At 45.9% G+C, this 18,345-nt stretch overlaps 5 protein-coding genes across 5 annotated transcripts; 2 read left to right on the forward strand and 3 right to left on the reverse strand.

Annotated features, from left to right (window-relative positions):
- Nucleotides 1-322, reverse strand: N7481_008490 (uncharacterized protein; the record flags this gene model as incomplete). The annotated part of the gene is made up of 2 exons (XM_057267709.1): nucleotides 1-260; nucleotides 313-322. 2 exons carry the CDS (start codon nucleotides 320-322, stop codon nucleotides 1-3), a joined length of 270 nt encoding a protein of 89 aa, XP_057118386.1.
- Nucleotides 323-2,082: 1,760 nt separating this feature from the next.
- N7481_008491 (uncharacterized protein) lies at nucleotides 2,083-2,986 on the forward strand (the record flags this gene model as incomplete). Its single annotated transcript, XM_057267710.1, has 3 exons — nucleotides 2,083-2,479; nucleotides 2,534-2,838; nucleotides 2,903-2,986. 3 exons carry the CDS (start codon nucleotides 2,083-2,085, stop codon nucleotides 2,984-2,986), a joined length of 786 nt encoding a protein of 261 aa, XP_057118387.1.
- Nucleotides 2,987-6,807: 3,821 nt separating this feature from the next.
- Nucleotides 6,808-8,895, reverse strand: N7481_008492 (catalase; the record flags this gene model as incomplete). Its single annotated transcript, XM_057267711.1, has 11 exons — nucleotides 6,808-6,884; nucleotides 6,964-7,392; nucleotides 7,454-7,538; nucleotides 7,588-7,875; nucleotides 7,926-8,049; nucleotides 8,098-8,105; nucleotides 8,163-8,255; nucleotides 8,326-8,536; nucleotides 8,587-8,610; nucleotides 8,681-8,810; nucleotides 8,862-8,895. The coding sequence occupies 11 exons, from the start codon at nucleotides 8,893-8,895 to the stop codon at nucleotides 6,808-6,810; spliced, it is 1,503 nt and encodes a 500-aa protein (XP_057118388.1).
- A 3,448-nt stretch (nucleotides 8,896-12,343) lies between these two features.
- N7481_008493 (FAD synthase) lies at nucleotides 12,344-13,189 on the reverse strand (the record flags this gene model as incomplete). Its single annotated transcript, XM_057267712.1, has 1 exon — nucleotides 12,344-13,189. One exon carries the CDS (start codon nucleotides 13,187-13,189, stop codon nucleotides 12,344-12,346), a length of 846 nt encoding a protein of 281 aa, XP_057118389.1.
- Nucleotides 13,190-14,060: 871 nt separating this feature from the next.
- Nucleotides 14,061-15,252, forward strand: N7481_008494 (3,4-dihydroxy-2-butanone-4-phosphate synthase; the record flags this gene model as incomplete). The annotated part of the gene is made up of 4 exons (XM_057267713.1): nucleotides 14,061-14,121; nucleotides 14,232-14,349; nucleotides 14,515-14,929; nucleotides 15,205-15,252. The coding sequence occupies 4 exons, from the start codon at nucleotides 14,061-14,063 to the stop codon at nucleotides 15,250-15,252; spliced, it is 642 nt and encodes a 213-aa protein (XP_057118390.1).
- Nucleotides 15,253-18,345: the final 3,093 nt, after the last annotated feature.

Genomic DNA, 18,345 nt, shown 5'->3' on the forward strand with positions numbered 1-18,345 from the left:
TTAGTTGTCAATTAATGCTCCATAGTTTCCAGATTCATCCTTGCGAGTTTCATCCTCCTTCGTTATTTTATCTTCTTCCTTTTTGTAGTATTCTTCCAAGTTTTCTTCGTCCTTTCTCAAGTAGTCTTCGTATGTCTTGGCCTCGGCATCGCTGCTATGCGGGTCCCCGTCTTTGAAGGAACGAGAAGAACGACTTCGAGAAAGGTGACCCAGAAGTTTTTTGAGTGCAGATTGTTTGTGGTTTGGTTTCTCACGGGTGTCTAAATTTTCATTAATGCCGAAAGGTTATGGAAATGGGAGGGTAAGGCAGACTTTCGGACATTACTAATGATCCGAATGTTGACTCCTTTCTTTGTTGTTCCTTTTATTATTAAAGAGAATGGTTTTATGAATCAGACATTGTAAAACATGTTGAAGCTGATAAAATACTAAATTGTTCGCCATCCACGAGTTGTTTATACGCAACCCATTATACTGCGAGCCTTGGGCGGATGCGGGTAATATGACGTCCTTGACATCTGAAATGAAGCCTCAAATTTGGCTCTCTTGATAGGAGAGTTCAGACTCACCCACAGAACCATATCGCCACAAACCATCACCTGCTTTTTGAACTGACGAAGACTTTTTTGAAGTTTGCAAAACCAGTATCCCTGCTTTGTACCTGGGATTCAATTTTTCTATATTTCGTTTCATTATTTCACTTGGTAAATTAGCAAAAAACTTTTTATAATCTCATTCAGGAAACATGGTTCTCGCGATGGCTTTCTGAGTTGTCATAAAACGTCTTGTGACATAGTCGGCCGGGGAATGGGGTGCGCATATTTACAAATAAAATCCAGTCTGAAGGACTTGAGCCTAAATTCTTTTTGTGCCCGACGAAATTCGTTCGCCCCCTTCCGTCTCCGCCCAGAGTACTCATAGGCCGTGGTGCCAAGCAGGAAACTGAAGCAAGTCAGAGACCGAATCTCACCTCTTTCATGCAAAGAACAAACTTTGCCGTATTCGGCGGATAAGAATTGCCTGCTAATGAAGTAGAAGGAGAAAGAGAGGCTGGAATGGGGCGAAATTACGGCGCATTTCCCAGCCGCAATGTTTCGTCGCTGCGGGTGTATTATAGAGGAATCGTTGTACTGGCTAGTGCTAAACATGTGTAATGGAATCAGATTATTGATTGTACATGTTGATATCGGTTGAGTGATCTTAAAGGTCTCTATCCTCGAACTACGGCGTTTTATGACACCATACTAGAAGGAACTGGTGGACGATGAATAAGCCTGTCCAGAAGGGTCCTAGTGGAATTTGACCACTTCTTCAGTTTGTCATATTATTCTACCAAATTCGCAGCAGGCTTCTAATTAGCTCTGGCTGCGAACCTAGAAGCGCAAAAGCAAATGACTATACAAATGATGACTCTTTTGAGAATGTTTTTTTAGAAAGCCCATCCATTGATATTACACCTATCCTGGTTGAGTCCACGATCGGATAGTTTCGACTTTGAGAGTGCGGAGATATGTTTTCTTACATTACACTGCACTCTGCTGTACTGCCAGATTGAAGCTGATGGAAATCATCGTTTCGCACTGTATATCAACTTCTGAATTCAGGAGGGAACTAAGATCCCCGCTATGGCGGCGATGGATGGTTACCGGTGCAGCCACTTCACCGCTCGGCAATCGCGCCGCACTGCACATCAGCATGTGGATTCACTGGTTTTGTCCCCATCAATCACCATAATCGCCATCATCACCAATTCTTACCCTCAACCCTCACTCACCTCCAGCCCTCACCATTAACACATCGGTTCATAAGTGATGCTTCGATGTTCATATTACTGTCGGGAATTGATTGTGTGTTATTTTAAGATACAAGGGGGCTGGTAGACAGATATATACGTATGCACGTGATCCCAGCCCCCATGATTGTTTCAGTAACCGGCGCGTTTGGTGAGGTCTACCGTCTACCCCAGCGGTAGGAAGAAGATCATGTGACATTTAGTGCTTCCTTCCGCCACGCCACACCGGCATCCAGAATTGCCACACGCAAACAACACTCGCCTCGCCATTTCGTAATTCAACGGGTATAATGTCCAATAAAGCCTTAGATCCCTCCACCGGAGCCCATCAATTCACTTTTGTTGGAGGTAATAGCCCTTCAAAAGCGCGAAGTCATGCTATGCGGGAGTATTGGAAACAACGACATCGACGCCAGCAAGAGTCGACGCCTGGTGTGGGGCGAATGGCTCGAGAGTTACTCCCACGTCATCAGCAGAACAAAGGAACCTCCCAAATTCAGGATGAAGTTGCAGATGTATCTTCTTGCAGGAGACATGATCATTGCGACGATTGTGAAGAGAATGATTCCAATATTGCAGTGCAGCTTTTGAAAGGTGTCAGCTGTGCTCTACTTGGTTCAAGACCCGATCCATTTCAAACGTGTCCCATCCACCTCACATCCCAGCACCAAAAGCTTTTGCATCACTGTTTGTATTAGAGGTTGTTGAGTTGAAGATAGAAACGAACTCACTGATTCTTAGGGATATGCACCCACGCCGCGATGATGTTTGACGACCTGGATGCCAGTTCATTCAATCCGATGAGGGAAGTTTGGTTTCCCCTGGACCTTTCAAATGCTTCATCTTTCAATTGCATCATGGCCCATTCTGCCGCCCACCTAGCTCACCTTTATGCTGGGTCTCCTCCCCATCGTGGTACAAATTCATCTGATGCTTTGAAGTACAAAGCAGAGGCAGTAAGAATTCTGAATTCTTGGATGGTTGATCCTAAGAAAGAGCTAAGCGATGACGCTTTTGCTGCCGTCGTTCGCCTTCTTACATTTGAGGTACACCTCTCAGTGAAGGTCACTCACTTATTCTGCCAGAGAGTTCTAACCAGACTACAATTAGAGATATTGGGGCAATGATATAGAATGGGAAATCCATCGCAAAGGCCTGCAAAAAATGATTATAGCCAAGGGGGGGGGTTCATGAACTACATGGAAATTGGCGGTTGGAGCTTGTCGTCTATCTGTGGGTGATATTCCTCTATTTCGCTTCACCTACCCAAATGAGAGATTTAACATTCCCCTAGGGTTTCTTTGATGTCAAGGCCTTCCTGGCTTGAGCCTACGAATCGACTCGAGGACATATCTAGTCCCTTTTCCAGATTCCACCTCGCCCAGGGGCCGCTACCGTCCCTCGATATTCAAAAAGTTCGTTGTCTTTGGCTGATATCTTTTATCCAGGACATGCGAACTTTCATGGGATATTATCATGGAGCCAGACTGACCCCCTTCCACTCGATTCACACTGCAATCAAATTTCTCCACGATACATATCAGCTTCTGGTTGAAAACTCGCATCTTGGTTCAAATATATCCGGTCTCGAGTACGAAATTCTGACATGTCTATTCACTCTCAGTATTATTCTTCAGGAGGCGATCTCTCTTTCATACAAGGACCCCGCCTACATAGGTGGCGTACCGAAAGTGCTAGCTGTGTTGGAGACTACGTTAAAGGAGTCTCAAAATGCGTGGTCTCATTCCCCTCACACACTGCAATCAATTTTATACCAGACTCTGACGGGAGTCTTTGGCAATGGAGATGCCAAGATCACTTACATCGTGGAAATGGTGAAAGTTTTGGAAACATTCAGTTTGGAGGCACGCCAGGGGGTGGAAAAGTGCCTTTTGAATTTGTTATACTCCTCAGGGAAGCAGGAGGGTAATATTCGGATTGATGATGGATGGACACCTGACTCACTGCTATCCTCTATGCATGGGCATTAGGGATAGCAATTTCTAGAACATATTCATGCAGTGCACAATTTCAAATCCGATCGATTCTTGACTCATTTCCCGTGTTTTAATTGGGAACAAATGAATTGACTCATTCTCTCTATCGTACCAGGGCGTGTCTTTGGCAGGGCTGACATTATCTTACGACTGGCTACAAGAACATACATTTACGTTTGTGTAATACTAGCCCTACTTTGACTCCCACAGGCTCAGAGTGATCGCTAAATCGATCCACCATGGATATTGCAAATGATAGCATTGCTTCAAACCGCCATTTATTCATACCTTCCGTCTTGGCCTCGGGAAACTTTGGATACTTCTACTTTGCTCGATCACTTTTGGCACCCCCCATCCTACTTTTGTGACGGTGCAGACATTCCGTCTTGCCGCTGTAAGGAGGTGCTTTCTTAATTACGCCCAATGTGACTCCGTAAGGATATATTCTTATCAATAGCCCTTTGCGCAGAGAAAGCCCTTCAAGGCCTGCAGTTTCACTGAAAATGTGAGAATCTAGTCTATAATTGGGCGCGATTCAAACTTCAGGGCATGACCTGATCTATAAGCACCCATTCCTTTTTCGAACTTGATATACAGGGCCTATGATTGGCATTGTTTCATCCTCTGGTTTAGGTGTAACAGCCGAGACACAGTATCTTATTGCTTTTTGGGCCGGTGGCACATTAAATCTTTCTCTGCCTTTTCAGGAATCGCTTTATTGAGGCTGCCCCACTCTAGCCTACATCGCCGCTATTGAAGGCTACTTTCGTCTAAAACTGCCTCACCGGGGGCAGCTGCTTGCCACTATAGATAAATTTTCTTTCCTCACGCAGTCAATCTTCACGCAGCCAAGCTTCGGATTTGTTTTTTACGTCCTTTATCTAAGGTAAAAGTAAAAATTAGCCTTGACTATATGGTGCTCTCCCTTTTCATTAGGCTCAATCAGTTCAGCAGTGCGACTCTGCCTGGCCCCAACCCACGTTAGTGAAGCCATGGTTCTGACAGACAGTGCCAGCTGGTCAGCACGGGTACAAAGGCCAAAAGCGAGGCGCCTCGCCTTTTAGTTGACGTAGTTGAGACCGCCCTCACCAACGGAGACCTAGTGCCGACCTTCAAGTAAAGATAATCTCGATCAAAACCGTGATCCACCCCTCTTTTTAGGTTAGCCCGTTCGCCGATATCGCTCTGGCTATCTTCGCTCTGCTTACGCTTGTTTTCGAGAGGACCCCTCTCTCCACATTGGCAGCCGCATTTCGAGCTCGACGTCGTTTGCATGTTTGATAGCGCCCATTTTTAGACGCCCAAGAAGGGTAACCAGCTTACTATGGTTATTGTTGGTATCACCAGCTAGGTCCTGTGTACACAGTTAAGTGAACAGTTTATGCTTCTAAAGCAAAGGTTGATTGATTCGTGTATATGATAGATGTGTCTCCCGTCAAGGCCAAATACCCCTGAATCCATGCGGTGGGAGCCGCAGCTTAGCAAGATTACGTACAACATGTCTTTGCTTATTCTGACGGGAGGATATATCCCGACATTTTTAATATACATTCGCATTATCTAATACTGACTACGTAGAGATATTCACTAATCTCTGAGTACAGAAAGGTCAAGAAACCTCATAATCGATCCTTTTCTCAAATTGATGTCTTGTTAAAATAACGGAAATTCATGAAAAGCTGTGACTAGGGTCACTAAGCTTCTCAGACCTCGGGCTATGTGTCATAAACAAAAGATACTCATTTCTTGCAGGCTGTAACCTAATATTCCATAGGTGTGCCAAATCATCTGAGATCCACTATTAGAAACGGCCGTGGAACAGCCCGTAGATAAACTGCATCAGGGAAATGGGCCAATAGCTATGTGAAGGGCTTATGTAGGATAGAGGCAAAAAAATAATGAGTCGATCTGTCAGTGGCGATGATTTGCTGATTAGTATAGCCGGATCGAGAGGACAATGTAAGTTTTTCTCGGCTATGGTAAGCGGACAAAAACTTTGTCTTTCCAAATATCTATATATTGATTTGGCTTAAAAGCTTCCATTGATAATATGTGACTGATTCTTAGCATCTAGAAGCAACACGAATTTTTATCGTCTCAAAAAAGTAGAAACATCATGATTATTGCTAATCTATTTGAAATGTGTTTGACGTGGTAGAAGGGCAAGACTGACTATTGCGACTTGACACTGGTAAGCCACTTAGTATATGATAGCACAAAAATTCTGTTAGTGCCCATCGCTACGTAAAGGAGATGATTGAGGACGTGGCAGCAAAAGCGGTATCTCATTTGTCTGATGACTGGAGTAATATATCTCGAGGTAGAGAAGATTGAATCCCCCCCCACCAGGAGTTTGCTACATCTCATGGCACGACGAATTTCCTATGAATCTTTCCCTTGAATCAATACATTGAAGTGGGGAGACCTGGAAAAAAAAAGCCGTAGTGTCGAAGGGGTTTATTATTTCCAAATCTTATTGTACGATTTTGGATCTCTGTGCCAATCTGCATAATTAGACATCCAATTCCAACCGTGAACTTCGCGATTTCGACTAATATGTCTTCGACATCCCTACTTGATTAATTACTCTCTAGCTGCTGATGGACCGACCGATGGGAGGGACATCCAAATCATTCCACTCAGTCGTCCCTGAGAGCCATGCTTTCGAATGCTACATGTGACTGGCGACGGTAGGGCAAAATCCGCCGTGTCTTCCTTAACGAAATCCAAGAGTTGGATGTAGGTTGAAGGACTGCATGCATTTTGCGTAGAATAGAAGATTAGAAACAATGACTATCCAAAACTAAACAATTATCAATTTCCCGTTACTGTAACCAGGTGGTCAGGTAATTGTTTTTGTTGCTTCTCATTGATCAGACAAACTCCGAACCCGATTTTCCATCCTTCAATCGTATTGATCCCAGAAACCGAATCATTTCAATTATTCCCTTTTCGGACTGACGCGTATATACTCATTTTGTGATGTAGAATGAATATGTGAATCAGCCCTACCGAGGTCTACGCAGCCTGGATCGCTGCTTCTGTGCGCTGCCGCAACTTAGAACCGAGATCCTTGTTGACACGTCCGAAGAGGCCTAGGCTCGGTGTTAGCCTCATTTTCTTAGTAGACAGATTCACCGAAAATGCTCGGTTCAGGCTACAGGGGAAACTTACTATAGACAGCCTTACGCAATTCAGGGTACTTAACACCCTTGATATTACCGACGAGGTTCTCGATGACTCTATCCTGGTGACCAGGCTGGCGGCCAATAACTTCCCACAACGCTGCGGGCTGAACGAAATCATCGTCAGTGATCTCGCTGGTATAGGCGGACACCTCTCCTGCCCACTTTTCGTGTTCGGTGTGTAGGGCCAGTGCAGAAGCGCGAATTCCCTTCTGGTCTTGGTAGAACTTGATGGGTTTGATCGAGGAGCCAACGTAGTTGGGATCGCCACCGTAGTTACCATCAAATCGCATGGCTCCGTCACGCTGGAAGGGACAGTAGACTTGCGCCTTCGCGGCGTTGGTGGGGAGTTGCTGGTAGTTGACACCGAGGCGGTAGCGGGCTGCATCGGGGTATGCGAAGAGTCTTGCTTGCAGCACTCGGGGAGAGTTAGTCATTGCAAATCATAAGGCCTATAATTTTCCAGCTTTCTGGCCTACCTGGATCAGCGGACGCAGCGATTCCGGGGACCATTGTCGAGGGCGAGAACGCAGCTTGCTCGATATCGGCGAAGTAGTTTTGTGGCTATTCCAATTCAGCGACTGTAATATAAAACTCAAAAACAAAGACTCACGTTGCGGTTCATAGTAAGTCGACCAATCTGCTGCAGAGGGAAATCCTTGTGCGACCAAACCTTAGTCATGTCAAAGATATTCCACTTGTACCTCTCGGCCTCTTCGGGACTCATCAGTTGGACGTAGACATTCCAGACAGGATAGTCGCCTCTGTCAATTGCTTCGAACATGTCACGGATCATAAAATCAGGATCCTCCCCGGCGATTTTGGTGGCCTCTTGAGAGGAGAGGTTCTCAACCCCTTGCTGCGTTTTGACGTGGACTTTGGCATATTTGAACGAGCCGTCCTATGCACACATTAGTAGAAGATCCCGATCCCACGCGCAGTGTTACCTACAGCCTGAGTAAATTTGTATGTATGTCCGCTGTAAGAGTTCATGTAGCGAACTGATTTAGGCGTGCCACGGTCGCTGAACAGAACCAGAAGTTGATGAATACCCTCAGGATTGCCGACGTGAAAACTAAATGATTAGCCTGATTCGATAACTAGAGCTTGGGAAATCACATACTCCCAGAACTGCGATACCAATTAGTTCTGCGACATACTATGGGCGGTTAAGATAATAAAACTTACCATGTTCGGGTCGGGGAGGTGGGTCTGAGGATGCCGCTTGTGAGAACGGTTCATAGACGGGAATTTGATCGGATCACGAATGAAGAAGACAGGCTAAATCGAGCGAAATCAGAAATAAATAACAAAAGAGACTAAAGTGTCTCAGAAGGAATGGATGTCACACCGTATTGTTAAAAACAAAATCTTGGTTTCCCTCCTCGGTATAAAACTTCATCGCCCATCCGTGCACATCGCGGGAGGTATCGGCAGATCCGGACTCGGGCCCAACGGTTGACACCCGCTGCAGCACGGGTGTCTTCTTTCCGACTGTGTTGAGGAATTGGGCGCTGGTGAAGTCAGAGCAATCGCGTGTGGCTTCGAATTCACCAAATGATCTACAACTGTCAATCCGAAATCCTTCGTATAGTGGGACATGACAACTCACCCGACAGCCTTGGCGTGAACGACACTACTCAAAATCTCTAGTCAGTGCACAGTAGATAATTGGAACCCAAGAGCCATCTGAGGAAAAAACTAACCGCTCGGGAATTCTCTCCCGAGAGAAATGAGCAAGGGTTTCGATGAGCTGGGTATCTTGCAGTAATCCGAGGCTGCCGCCCTGTCTACCTTGCATCAGGACAGCGGTGCTGCTATTCGCGAAGGGACAGCCTGCAAAAGTCAGTCTATAGTAAAATCACAAATAATAAAGAAAGGGCACACCCTCGGCCAGAGTATAGTATCTATCGTCGCCCATGTCGAATTATGAATTGATCAATGATGAAGGATTTGTGAAGGCAGAAAGTGGAGTGGGAAGAAGTTAGACTTTGTGTGAGGAATGAGACTCGTTATATTTTCCAGCTTGGAAACAGTGATGTGCTGCCTGCTCCTAGATGGAACTTGGGATTGAGCCATAGTAATACGATTACGATTATTGGAGCTCAGCGCTCCACCCTGAAAAGGCTATCAAGCGTAACTTTGAATCATAGTAACGAGCATTATGACGATGCACTGATACCATGTACGGGCTGTTGTAGGAGTGCGTGGCAAGCCAGGAAAGCCAAAATGAAGCTTTGCGAAATTGATGACAGCATCAAAGCTGCAACAAGACACAGTCCATCTTTGATTGGGCAAATACCACTACTAGATCCGGACTGTACGGCACAGAACGCTTGACCCACCCACCGCCGTTTAGCAAGGTTTGGAAGGCTTGGTCTGAAGCTGTATGCTCGATACTATGTAACTGCCAAAGAACTAGGAACTGATAGATCTTACAGTGAAAGACACTCGCAGCCTTCAATTCAACAATTACTTTGTTGATGACCAATCAATGTGGAATTTTCTCGCAGGGTGGATTTTCACCTCGCAGCAGCGAATGAGTGCATTAGCTTCAGTTGCATGATCGCTGGTTCCGTTTCGTAAGAGGGCCCATATCCTGGGGTACAGTTCTTTCAGTTCTTTCTTCATCCAATTTCAAACTTTTCCTCTGCAGAAGCAATAAGAGCCTAGGAACTGATGTTATTCTCCGCATGAGGGTGACGTAATGACTATGTGGCTGAACGAGCACAGAGCCCCCCGATCTACTTCCGTTGCTCCCTTATTCATTAATCTTGTGGATATTGACATTATTTTTACATTATCGAAAGCTTGTTACAAATGGACTCGCTTCAAACTGAAGTTTCAGCTGAAAGAATCTGTCCAATACCGGAACACATAATTACGGTACATAAAATTTGTGACCCACTAGGAGATAAATCAACCCAAAATTGATGACATGACCTCGTCGTTCTCTTTTTAGCGCTATGAGTGGGATGCCGAGAAAGAAAGCTTGTCTGGGTGAACTGATTTCGAATTCTGACGTATAGTAGGGGGCTATCTAAATTGTTTATGCCGCCGAATTAAAGAGCGTAACCCAGGACCAGAAACGGAAGTGAAGCTAACCAGAGCAAGTATGTCGAGGCTTTCTGAATTATGATGTTTTTTTTTTCGACAAACCCTCACACCCTGCCAGGCAATTATAACATTTCCACGGTTTTTGAGGGTGGACTTTGGATTTTTCACAGTGTGCATTTTCGGTGGTAGAAAAGGATGTGAGGTAATCAAAATGAGAGCGAACGTAACCAGATATATGACTGTGCAAGGCTTGTAGGTTGATGATTGCACTCCACCTTTATGATACAGAAGGATTTGGTGGTTTCTTAGACTAAAAAGCGACAGCTTGGTGGATTTGCATCTTACCCATGGCTTTAGCTGGACAGGGAAGCTAGTGACGTATGCGGAATGCCGAGCCGGCTCCGAAAATTTCTTAGTATCGGCCTTATGTTGTTCCGTATATCGGAATTCCGTAAACGTACTTCTCCAATCTAGGCAATTGGCCTGGGCTGAGCAAAAAGTAAAATAATGAAATAATGAAGACGTAGAAAAGAAACTTTGAGTGACCGAGAAGTTATAAGTGATGAGGTAACATATGAGAGATCGCCGCATCCAATTGCTTGCCCCATCTGGTAGTACTACCAACCCAATCAACTAATGTACCAGATCAATGTCCTATTCAAAAGGTACCCATTAGCTCAATGAAGCTACACATAAGCCTGCTATCTCCAACCTCGGATACCAAATTGTGGAGTTTATTTCTAGATTACAAGCGAAGTTGGCCCAATGACCAGTTCAATATATGTATGAATGTGTATGCTGTTTGTCAATGAATATTCATTCGCGATTTAATTCGTGGCAGCAGCTCAAAAGCGGAGAGTTGTGCTTCTGCTGAGCTTTTCATACCCTCTTTTCTGTGCTTACCTTCGTCGGCTCTTTGTCTTACCTTCAACTGCCTTCCCCGCCCAAATCACTCAGTCTGGTCTCGCAAAGTGTTACAGGATGAACAATATCCACCTAGTTTCCAAATCTGTCAAAATTTTATGGGTCTCTAATTTCAATTTCGATGAAGTAGGTCATACCAAGAGGGATCAAATCATTTTTTGCACTCTAACCTTCGCGCCAGAATTACCGCGTCGCACATATCCATGATAGTTGACTAGTGGAATCAGTAGACGCGGCTCAACTATGAAATCCAGCATGCCAACTGCAGCGCTGCAGAAAGCACGGCACAATATGATCCAACAAGGGGTGCACTTCCTAAGGCTGGAGTATTATCGCTATGAAGTCACGTTTGGGCTGTATGTCATGACTCCTACGGAAAAGATTATCGTCAATGCCTTCGTTATCACCAGTCTATTACTCCTTTGTTGGACACTATTACTTTATTTCCCGCCTTTGCTGTGCCGCAAACTCTTTCGCATTGTGTGGGTATTTACGGACCACGGGAGAGAGTGCGGATGCTGATCCAGGCTCTCCTGCAGAGGCCTGACTCAATTACGCTTGCTGGTAGCTGAAACTCACTGTATCGGTAGGTTCATGCAGATTGAGACTGTCGGGATATATCCCTCTATCAGAACAAGCCAGCGTCTGATAGATCACATTTCTGTGTATGTAACCTCGCGCTAAGCTGCGGTTCCGGCTTATGGGATTCAGGGGTACTTCAAACCTGAGCCGGGACACACATCTATCTACATGAACCAATTGACTTTGCTTTTCGAGCACACATGCTGTTCACTTAACTGTGCATACAGTACCTAGCTGGTGATACCAACAGAGACTGATGTTGTGACTTGGATGGCAGAATGCTGAATGACGACGACAAATTGTGCCAAATCTCACATCAGCTACCAGGGGCGGGCCAGCGAGACTCGGAAATGACATCTAAACCCTAGGCCTATGGCCACCAGGGAGCTCAATTGTATCCGGTGACTGCTATCGTCTGTTGCCTGGGTGAACTTTTAAGTGTATTGCACAATAACCTATGCTATGCGCAAACATTTAAGATACTACAGTACCTTGAAATCTTTGGCTTCGGACGCTGTCCTGTCGGCTTTTGCCACTTGAGAGGTAGGAGTAAGAAAAACCTAGGACTGACCAGCATGTAAATATCCCGGCCACATACAGAGGCTCCATTTGTAAATTATGCCTGATTATAATGGCTCAAATATCCCAACCTATATACAGCCCTCCCATTCTAAACAATAGAATCTCGGCCGCGAGATGTGGCCAACTCTGCTCGCAGCTGCTCTCGTCGTGAACAAAGTTTGAGTTGATTCACAGTTTCAATTTCTTGGCCACTCAATGGATGAATCCATCATTTTTTAGGAGGGTCATTTGCGGCCCAGTCTTTCACTCTTCTCATCCACGAGTTCGTAGGCAGGGTGGTATTTTTCCTGGCAGTATTGTTCCGATTCCGCCATGCTATCACTCCTATTCCTAGCTTTGGTCGAGCTAATTTGCTCCTTCAATAGCTTGGGGTTAGGTTGTGTATCCGATGTTCCTCCTAGGCTTGTATACCCCTCATTATAGAGACTGCAATATTCTAGGCCCAGGTGACGGATGAACGCCCATATCTCCGTGAAACTCCAGTCAATCACAGGATGGATACGAACGAATTCAGGCCATCCTTTGTCTGTCTTGTTGAAATGCGACAAATTTTCACCATGTGGATCAGATCGGCGAGTTCCCACTAATATGGCCCGAATATCGGATTGGCCCGCTAAGTATTCTTCGAAAACATCTCGCAATGTCATGTTTGAAGACCCAATAGTGAATTTCGTGAGAGAAAGGCCGTAATACTTGGCAGACCTCATAACAAAATCTTCAACGGCTGGGAATGGATCGGCTGGGCGAACATATACAGCTGGAATGCTCTTCATTTCTGTGCCGAATACTGCTTCCGGCATTCCATTCGTCCCAAGACTCATAATTGCCCTTTCGTTCCGTTGTTGACTTTGGCGGCGACCAAGTTCGGCCAGAAACAGCACCAAAAGTACAAGGCAGTCTTTTCCCCCGTTGTAAGAAATAGCAAGCTCTGAAATTTCGTACTTGTGGAGAGCTGCGGACACAACATCTAAGGAAATTGCTGTCTGTCGTTGCACGGAGCCGAGTAGTGAGTCAGAGGCATGTGGCTCGTCAAGGAATGACTGGATCTGTGCGTGTATCTGCAATAACATGATTTGAAGGAGATAATTCAAATCACATAGATAATTTACGAATGTAGCATTGCCGAACCTTTTGTAAAGGGGTATGAAGCGAACAGGAAAGGCGTAAAATTGCCATCACGTGAGACTTGGATCACAGCAAGAGAAAGTGGAGTTACCAGTAATACCGTCCTGAGAGGGGTAGGGGTTTCTTTCGGGCAACGACACTTCCGATAAGAAGGTCGCTAGCTTCATTCCCTTGATCATTGGATATTACATACATAAAGGGTCCTCCGCAGAAAAGCGACCTGGTCGGGCCCAGTCGGAATTTGGTAGAACTACCCAATCCAATATTTTCATGCCGGAATTCTTCATATTCATCCATATATGGTCTAGCGCCTGATTGATTTTCTATGTGGATGCCGGTCACCGGTGACATTGGTACAGACCCGGGGTGAACAAGGTCGCAGATCGTTTGGAATATGCTGTGGGAAGTATCTTTTCCACATTGAGGAGGTGATTGGATCAGTAGTATTGCCAGACACAGCTAACAGCCCGATGCAGCGGACGTCTCCGCCTTAGCCGGCTAACATTCCCATTTACAGACCAATGGTAGATCAAAAATTGTTACGCGGAAGCGACCAGGTCGTCCAATTCCGGAGAGACCTACAACACCAATCAAAATGGATATTTCTCGCCCTAGACTATCAAGGAAGGTTCGGAATAGGAACATATTCACCGGCACAGTGGCTGAGCATCTCAAAATTGCGGGGTTCTCCAAAATGTATTCTAAATCTCCAAGATTTTATCTTTGCTTTTAACACTCATAGATGTCGCCTTGCGTTTGCACTTGGGAGAGAAGAACCTTCGTGGTAAAAAACGAGCCGGTTATACCTGGGACAAGATGTCTACAACTTCTCCAGAATATCAATTTGATTCGATTGCCGACACAATCGCCGCTTTCAGTGAGTTTCCATCTTGCCAAATAAGTTTTTTCCTACAGTATGCGCGTGTATCAGAAAGACGCGCAGGATTTGAGGACAACCCATATAAAAGCTGATTTGTGTCCATGCAGAGAATGGAGAATTCATCATTGTCCTCGATGACCAGGACCGAGAGAATGAAGCCGATTTGATCATCGCCGCGGAGTCGATCACGTCTGCTCAAATGGCCTTTCTAGTTAGATTCACCAGGTGAGAAAGGACCCTGAGGCCACACACTACTCCACGTCACCCAAGGAGGAGATCGTGTTGGGAAAGGTGCGACTGCTGCTTTCTAATCATTGGCCATGTATTGATGACGTGTCATTTATTCATCATGGTATTCAGTGGTCTGATATGTGCTCCCATCACCCCGAGCCTTGCGTCACGCCTCGGCCTCCCTCAAATGGTCACCCAAAATTCCGATCCAAAGGGAACGGCTTATACAATTGCGATCGACTCAAGCGCCGACTCTATCACAACAGGTATCTCCGCCGAAGACCGCGCTCTGACATGCCGCACCCTAGCTTCTCCAAATGCTCATGTGGACTCCTTCAGACGGCCAGGGCACATTATTCCGCTAGCCGCTCGACCTGGTGGTGTGCGCCAGCGTAAGGGCCACACTGAAGCTGCGGTGGATTTGTGCCGACTTGCTGGCAAAGCTCCCGTCGGCGTTATAGCAGAGCTGGTTGAAGACGGAGAGATTGTGGAGGGGGTACCGGAGGTAGGTGGGAATAATGGAATGATGCGTCGCGATGGGTGCTTAAGATTTGGGGAAAGATGGGGAATTAGGGTATGCACAATTGAGGACCTGGTGATATACTTGGATAGGGAAGAGGGAATCTCAAATACAAGACAATAAGCATCTGCCTATGGAATGTACAGCATTCGATATAAATATCTCAATCCACGGAAAAATAAGTACTGTACAATTGAAGCCAAATGACAAAAGTATGGCACGGAACAAGAGAGCGAGGCGACGACGAAAGAAATTCCGAATCAATTCTTTCGAAATTCCAAAGTACAAAGTGCACAAGTCGTGATCAGTGATGGCCACATTTCTCGGAGGTAGTTCTCGCAGCGGACCTCATTGGTGCTGGAACCGTGGAAGAATGAGCTACAACACAAAAGTCACCAGCCGCGACGTTGTAGCTGATAAATTCGCAAAGGAAAGTGTACGGGAAAAAGCAGACGCCAAGGCATTCGTCAGGTCCAGCCCTCACACTTTTCTCGATCCCAAGTGCGTCTGTTTCTACCGAAAAAAGCGTGTTACCTAGCGTGGCCACGAGTGCCAACTTCATCGTTATTTTCTTCTTCTCTTCGACAAAGAAAGCAAGTGGCTGGCCTCGAAAGAAATTGTTAGAAAGCTTAGCTCAAGGTTTCTGGACCATGTGAATGATTCGTCTGCTGAGCGTTGGCACCCGATAACCAATTGAATTTGACTTTGAGACACAATGTGGAGAATGAATTGCCAAGTCTGTATTAGAGTGCACTACTTAGGGAGATCTATGGACGGTTTCAGACTGCTGAGCATGAACCATGTAGCAGGGGTTGGAACCGGAACGTGGTGTCTGGAACCGAAAGCAGGGTTGTTGCTATTCCAAACAGGCAATAGCATTCAACCACTCAGATATCTGAATAAAAGTAAAAATTTCCCCCAACCATTGCGAGAAATCTGCTGTTGGGAGTAGCACAGACGTAGTTCTTTCTTTCAGTCCATATGATTTGTCCACACTTGCATCACCTCGTGCAGAGAACTGCCCAGACCCTTGAACCGACGATCATGCCCCACCCGGTTGGATACCCACTGCGTGGCTTTTGGTAGCCCCACGACGTCAATCGCGTCACGAGTCAGTCGGGTGTTTGTTGATTGGCTTGAACACCTTCGCGCCACTGGCTATAAAAGTTGACGTACATAATAGAATGATCCCATAGATAAATATCTAATAACATTTCTTTATGTTCCACTTAGGCAAGGCAATGGAACCGCATAAGCGTTAAAATATACAGACTCTATGACCTCATGAGATGAGGAGACAGGGAAGGGAATGTATGAATTAGCTGTTGCTTGTAATCTCCTTATCCTAAAATTCGTAGCCACCGCAGTTATAAAAGGCGCATTGAGGTTTCTGTCCCCGCCACTCTTCATGATAATCTTTTGTTCGATACAACTACTTCAATCCCATACACTTTCTTGAATTTGTTCTCCTCCAATATGACTGTCCAGAACAATGCCAGATTCGACTTCATTGTCGTCGGTGGGGGCACAGCCGGCAACGTCGTTGCAGGTCGCCTCGCCGAGAACCCCAAAGCTCGGATTCTTGTCATTGAGGCAGGTGTTGAGAACGCAAAGGATCTAGAGCCTATCAGAGTCCCTTCAAATGCCATGGAACTTCGTGATAGCGAGTATGACTGGTCGTTCAAAACCACCATGGTGAAGCGCGATGATTACGAGCGCATTGAAAAACCCAATACACGGGGTAAAGTGCTCGGCGGTAGTTCATCCTTGAATTATTTCACTTGGGCACCTGGGTCCAAGGGTACTTTTGACATGTGGGAAGAGTACGGGGGAAAAGAGTGGACTTGGGATCCACTTGTACCTTATCTGCGGAAGAGCGTTACATACCACGACGATCACAACGCATTTTCCCCAGACATGAAGAAGATTGGCGGGGGTGGTCCGATCCCAATCGCTCACTCGGAGCTCATCCCTGAGATGCAGCCTTTCAGAGACCTTCTCACAAAGGCATGGAAATCCACTGGTCACCCAGTCACCGAAAATATCTTTGATGGCACTATGTCTGGCCTTACTCACAGCGTCAACACTATTTACAAGGGTCGTCGATCCGGCAGTTTCCTCTGTGTTGCTGACAAGTCCAATGTGACGATTCTCCCTCGGGCCCATTCGAAGAGTCTTATTATTGACGCTGCCGACAAAACTTGTAAGGGTGTGACTGTCATCCTCGGCTCCGGCCAGGAGCTCAATCTTTTTGCCACCCGTGAGGTCATTGTATCTGAAGGTGTTTTCGAGACCCCTAAGTTGCTGATGTTGAGTGGTATTGGGCCCTCTACCGAGCTCAAAAAACACAACATCCCAGTGGTTGTCGATAGCCCTCATGTGGGGCAACATCTGCTGGATCATCCCGGTGTTCCTTTCGTTCTGCGTCTCAAAGACGGATTTGGCATGGACGATTATGTGTTACGGAAAGGAACTCCCCACAATGACCAGGCGATCAAAACATACGAAAATAATCACCGTGGTCCTCTGGGATCGGGATTCTTGGAAATGGTCGGATTCCCTCGCATTGACGACTACCTGGAAAAAGATCCTTTGTACCGACAGGCTAAAGCCTCCAACGACAACAAAGACCCCTTTTGCCCCTACGGCCAGCCTCATTTTGAGCTTGATTTTGTTTGTTTATTCGGCAGTGCTTTCCAGTGGCACTATCCTACTCCCAGTAAGGGAAACTATATGACTGTCATGGTGGATCTTGTTCGTCCTGTGTCGGAAGGCGGCACTGTGACTCTCCACAGCAGTGATCCTCTGCAGCAAGCCAACATCAACTTGAATTACTTCAATAACGATCTCGACATCATTGCTATTCGCGAGGGTATTCGCTACGCATACGATGTCCTCAAAAATGGAGAAGGCTTTAAAGACATCATCGAAGACGAGTATCCATGGCCCATGCCGCTGCATGATGACAAGCTCATGAAGAGAACTGTCCTTGATCGCTCCCAGACATCTTTCCATCCTTGTGGCACTGCCCGTCTGTCCAAGAATATCCAACAGGGGGTGGTTGATCCCGGCCTCAAGGTTCACGGCATAAAGAATCTCCGCGTGATTGATGCATCTTGTATCCCTGTCATCCCTGACTGTCGGATTCAGAACTCCGTGTACATGGTTGCCGAAAAAGGCGCCGATGCCATCAAACGCGATCATTCTGATTTCTACAAATAAGCTGATCCAAGTCGGCTGAAGGATATTGGGCATCTGGGCATCAGTTATTCAATATGGGAATCTATTTGTAGATGACCATGACTTGCAAGTGTGGATTAGTATCAATCAAATTGAATATGAAGAGCAAATTAAAATACAAGTATCTACTTTAATCCGCATAACACGTCTGAACCGAACGTTTTGATTATTTATTGGTGAATACGGCTTGGACGGGTCATTTACTCTTGGAGTCTACTCGAAGGTGCTTT

Source organism: Penicillium waksmanii (assembly GCF_028829765.1).
Source record: "Penicillium waksmanii strain IBT 27052 chromosome Unknown utg000008l:1.0-5622682.0:1.0-5626561.0, whole genome shotgun sequence".
Classification (NCBI taxonomy): domain Eukaryota; kingdom Fungi; phylum Ascomycota; class Eurotiomycetes; order Eurotiales; family Aspergillaceae; genus Penicillium; species Penicillium waksmanii.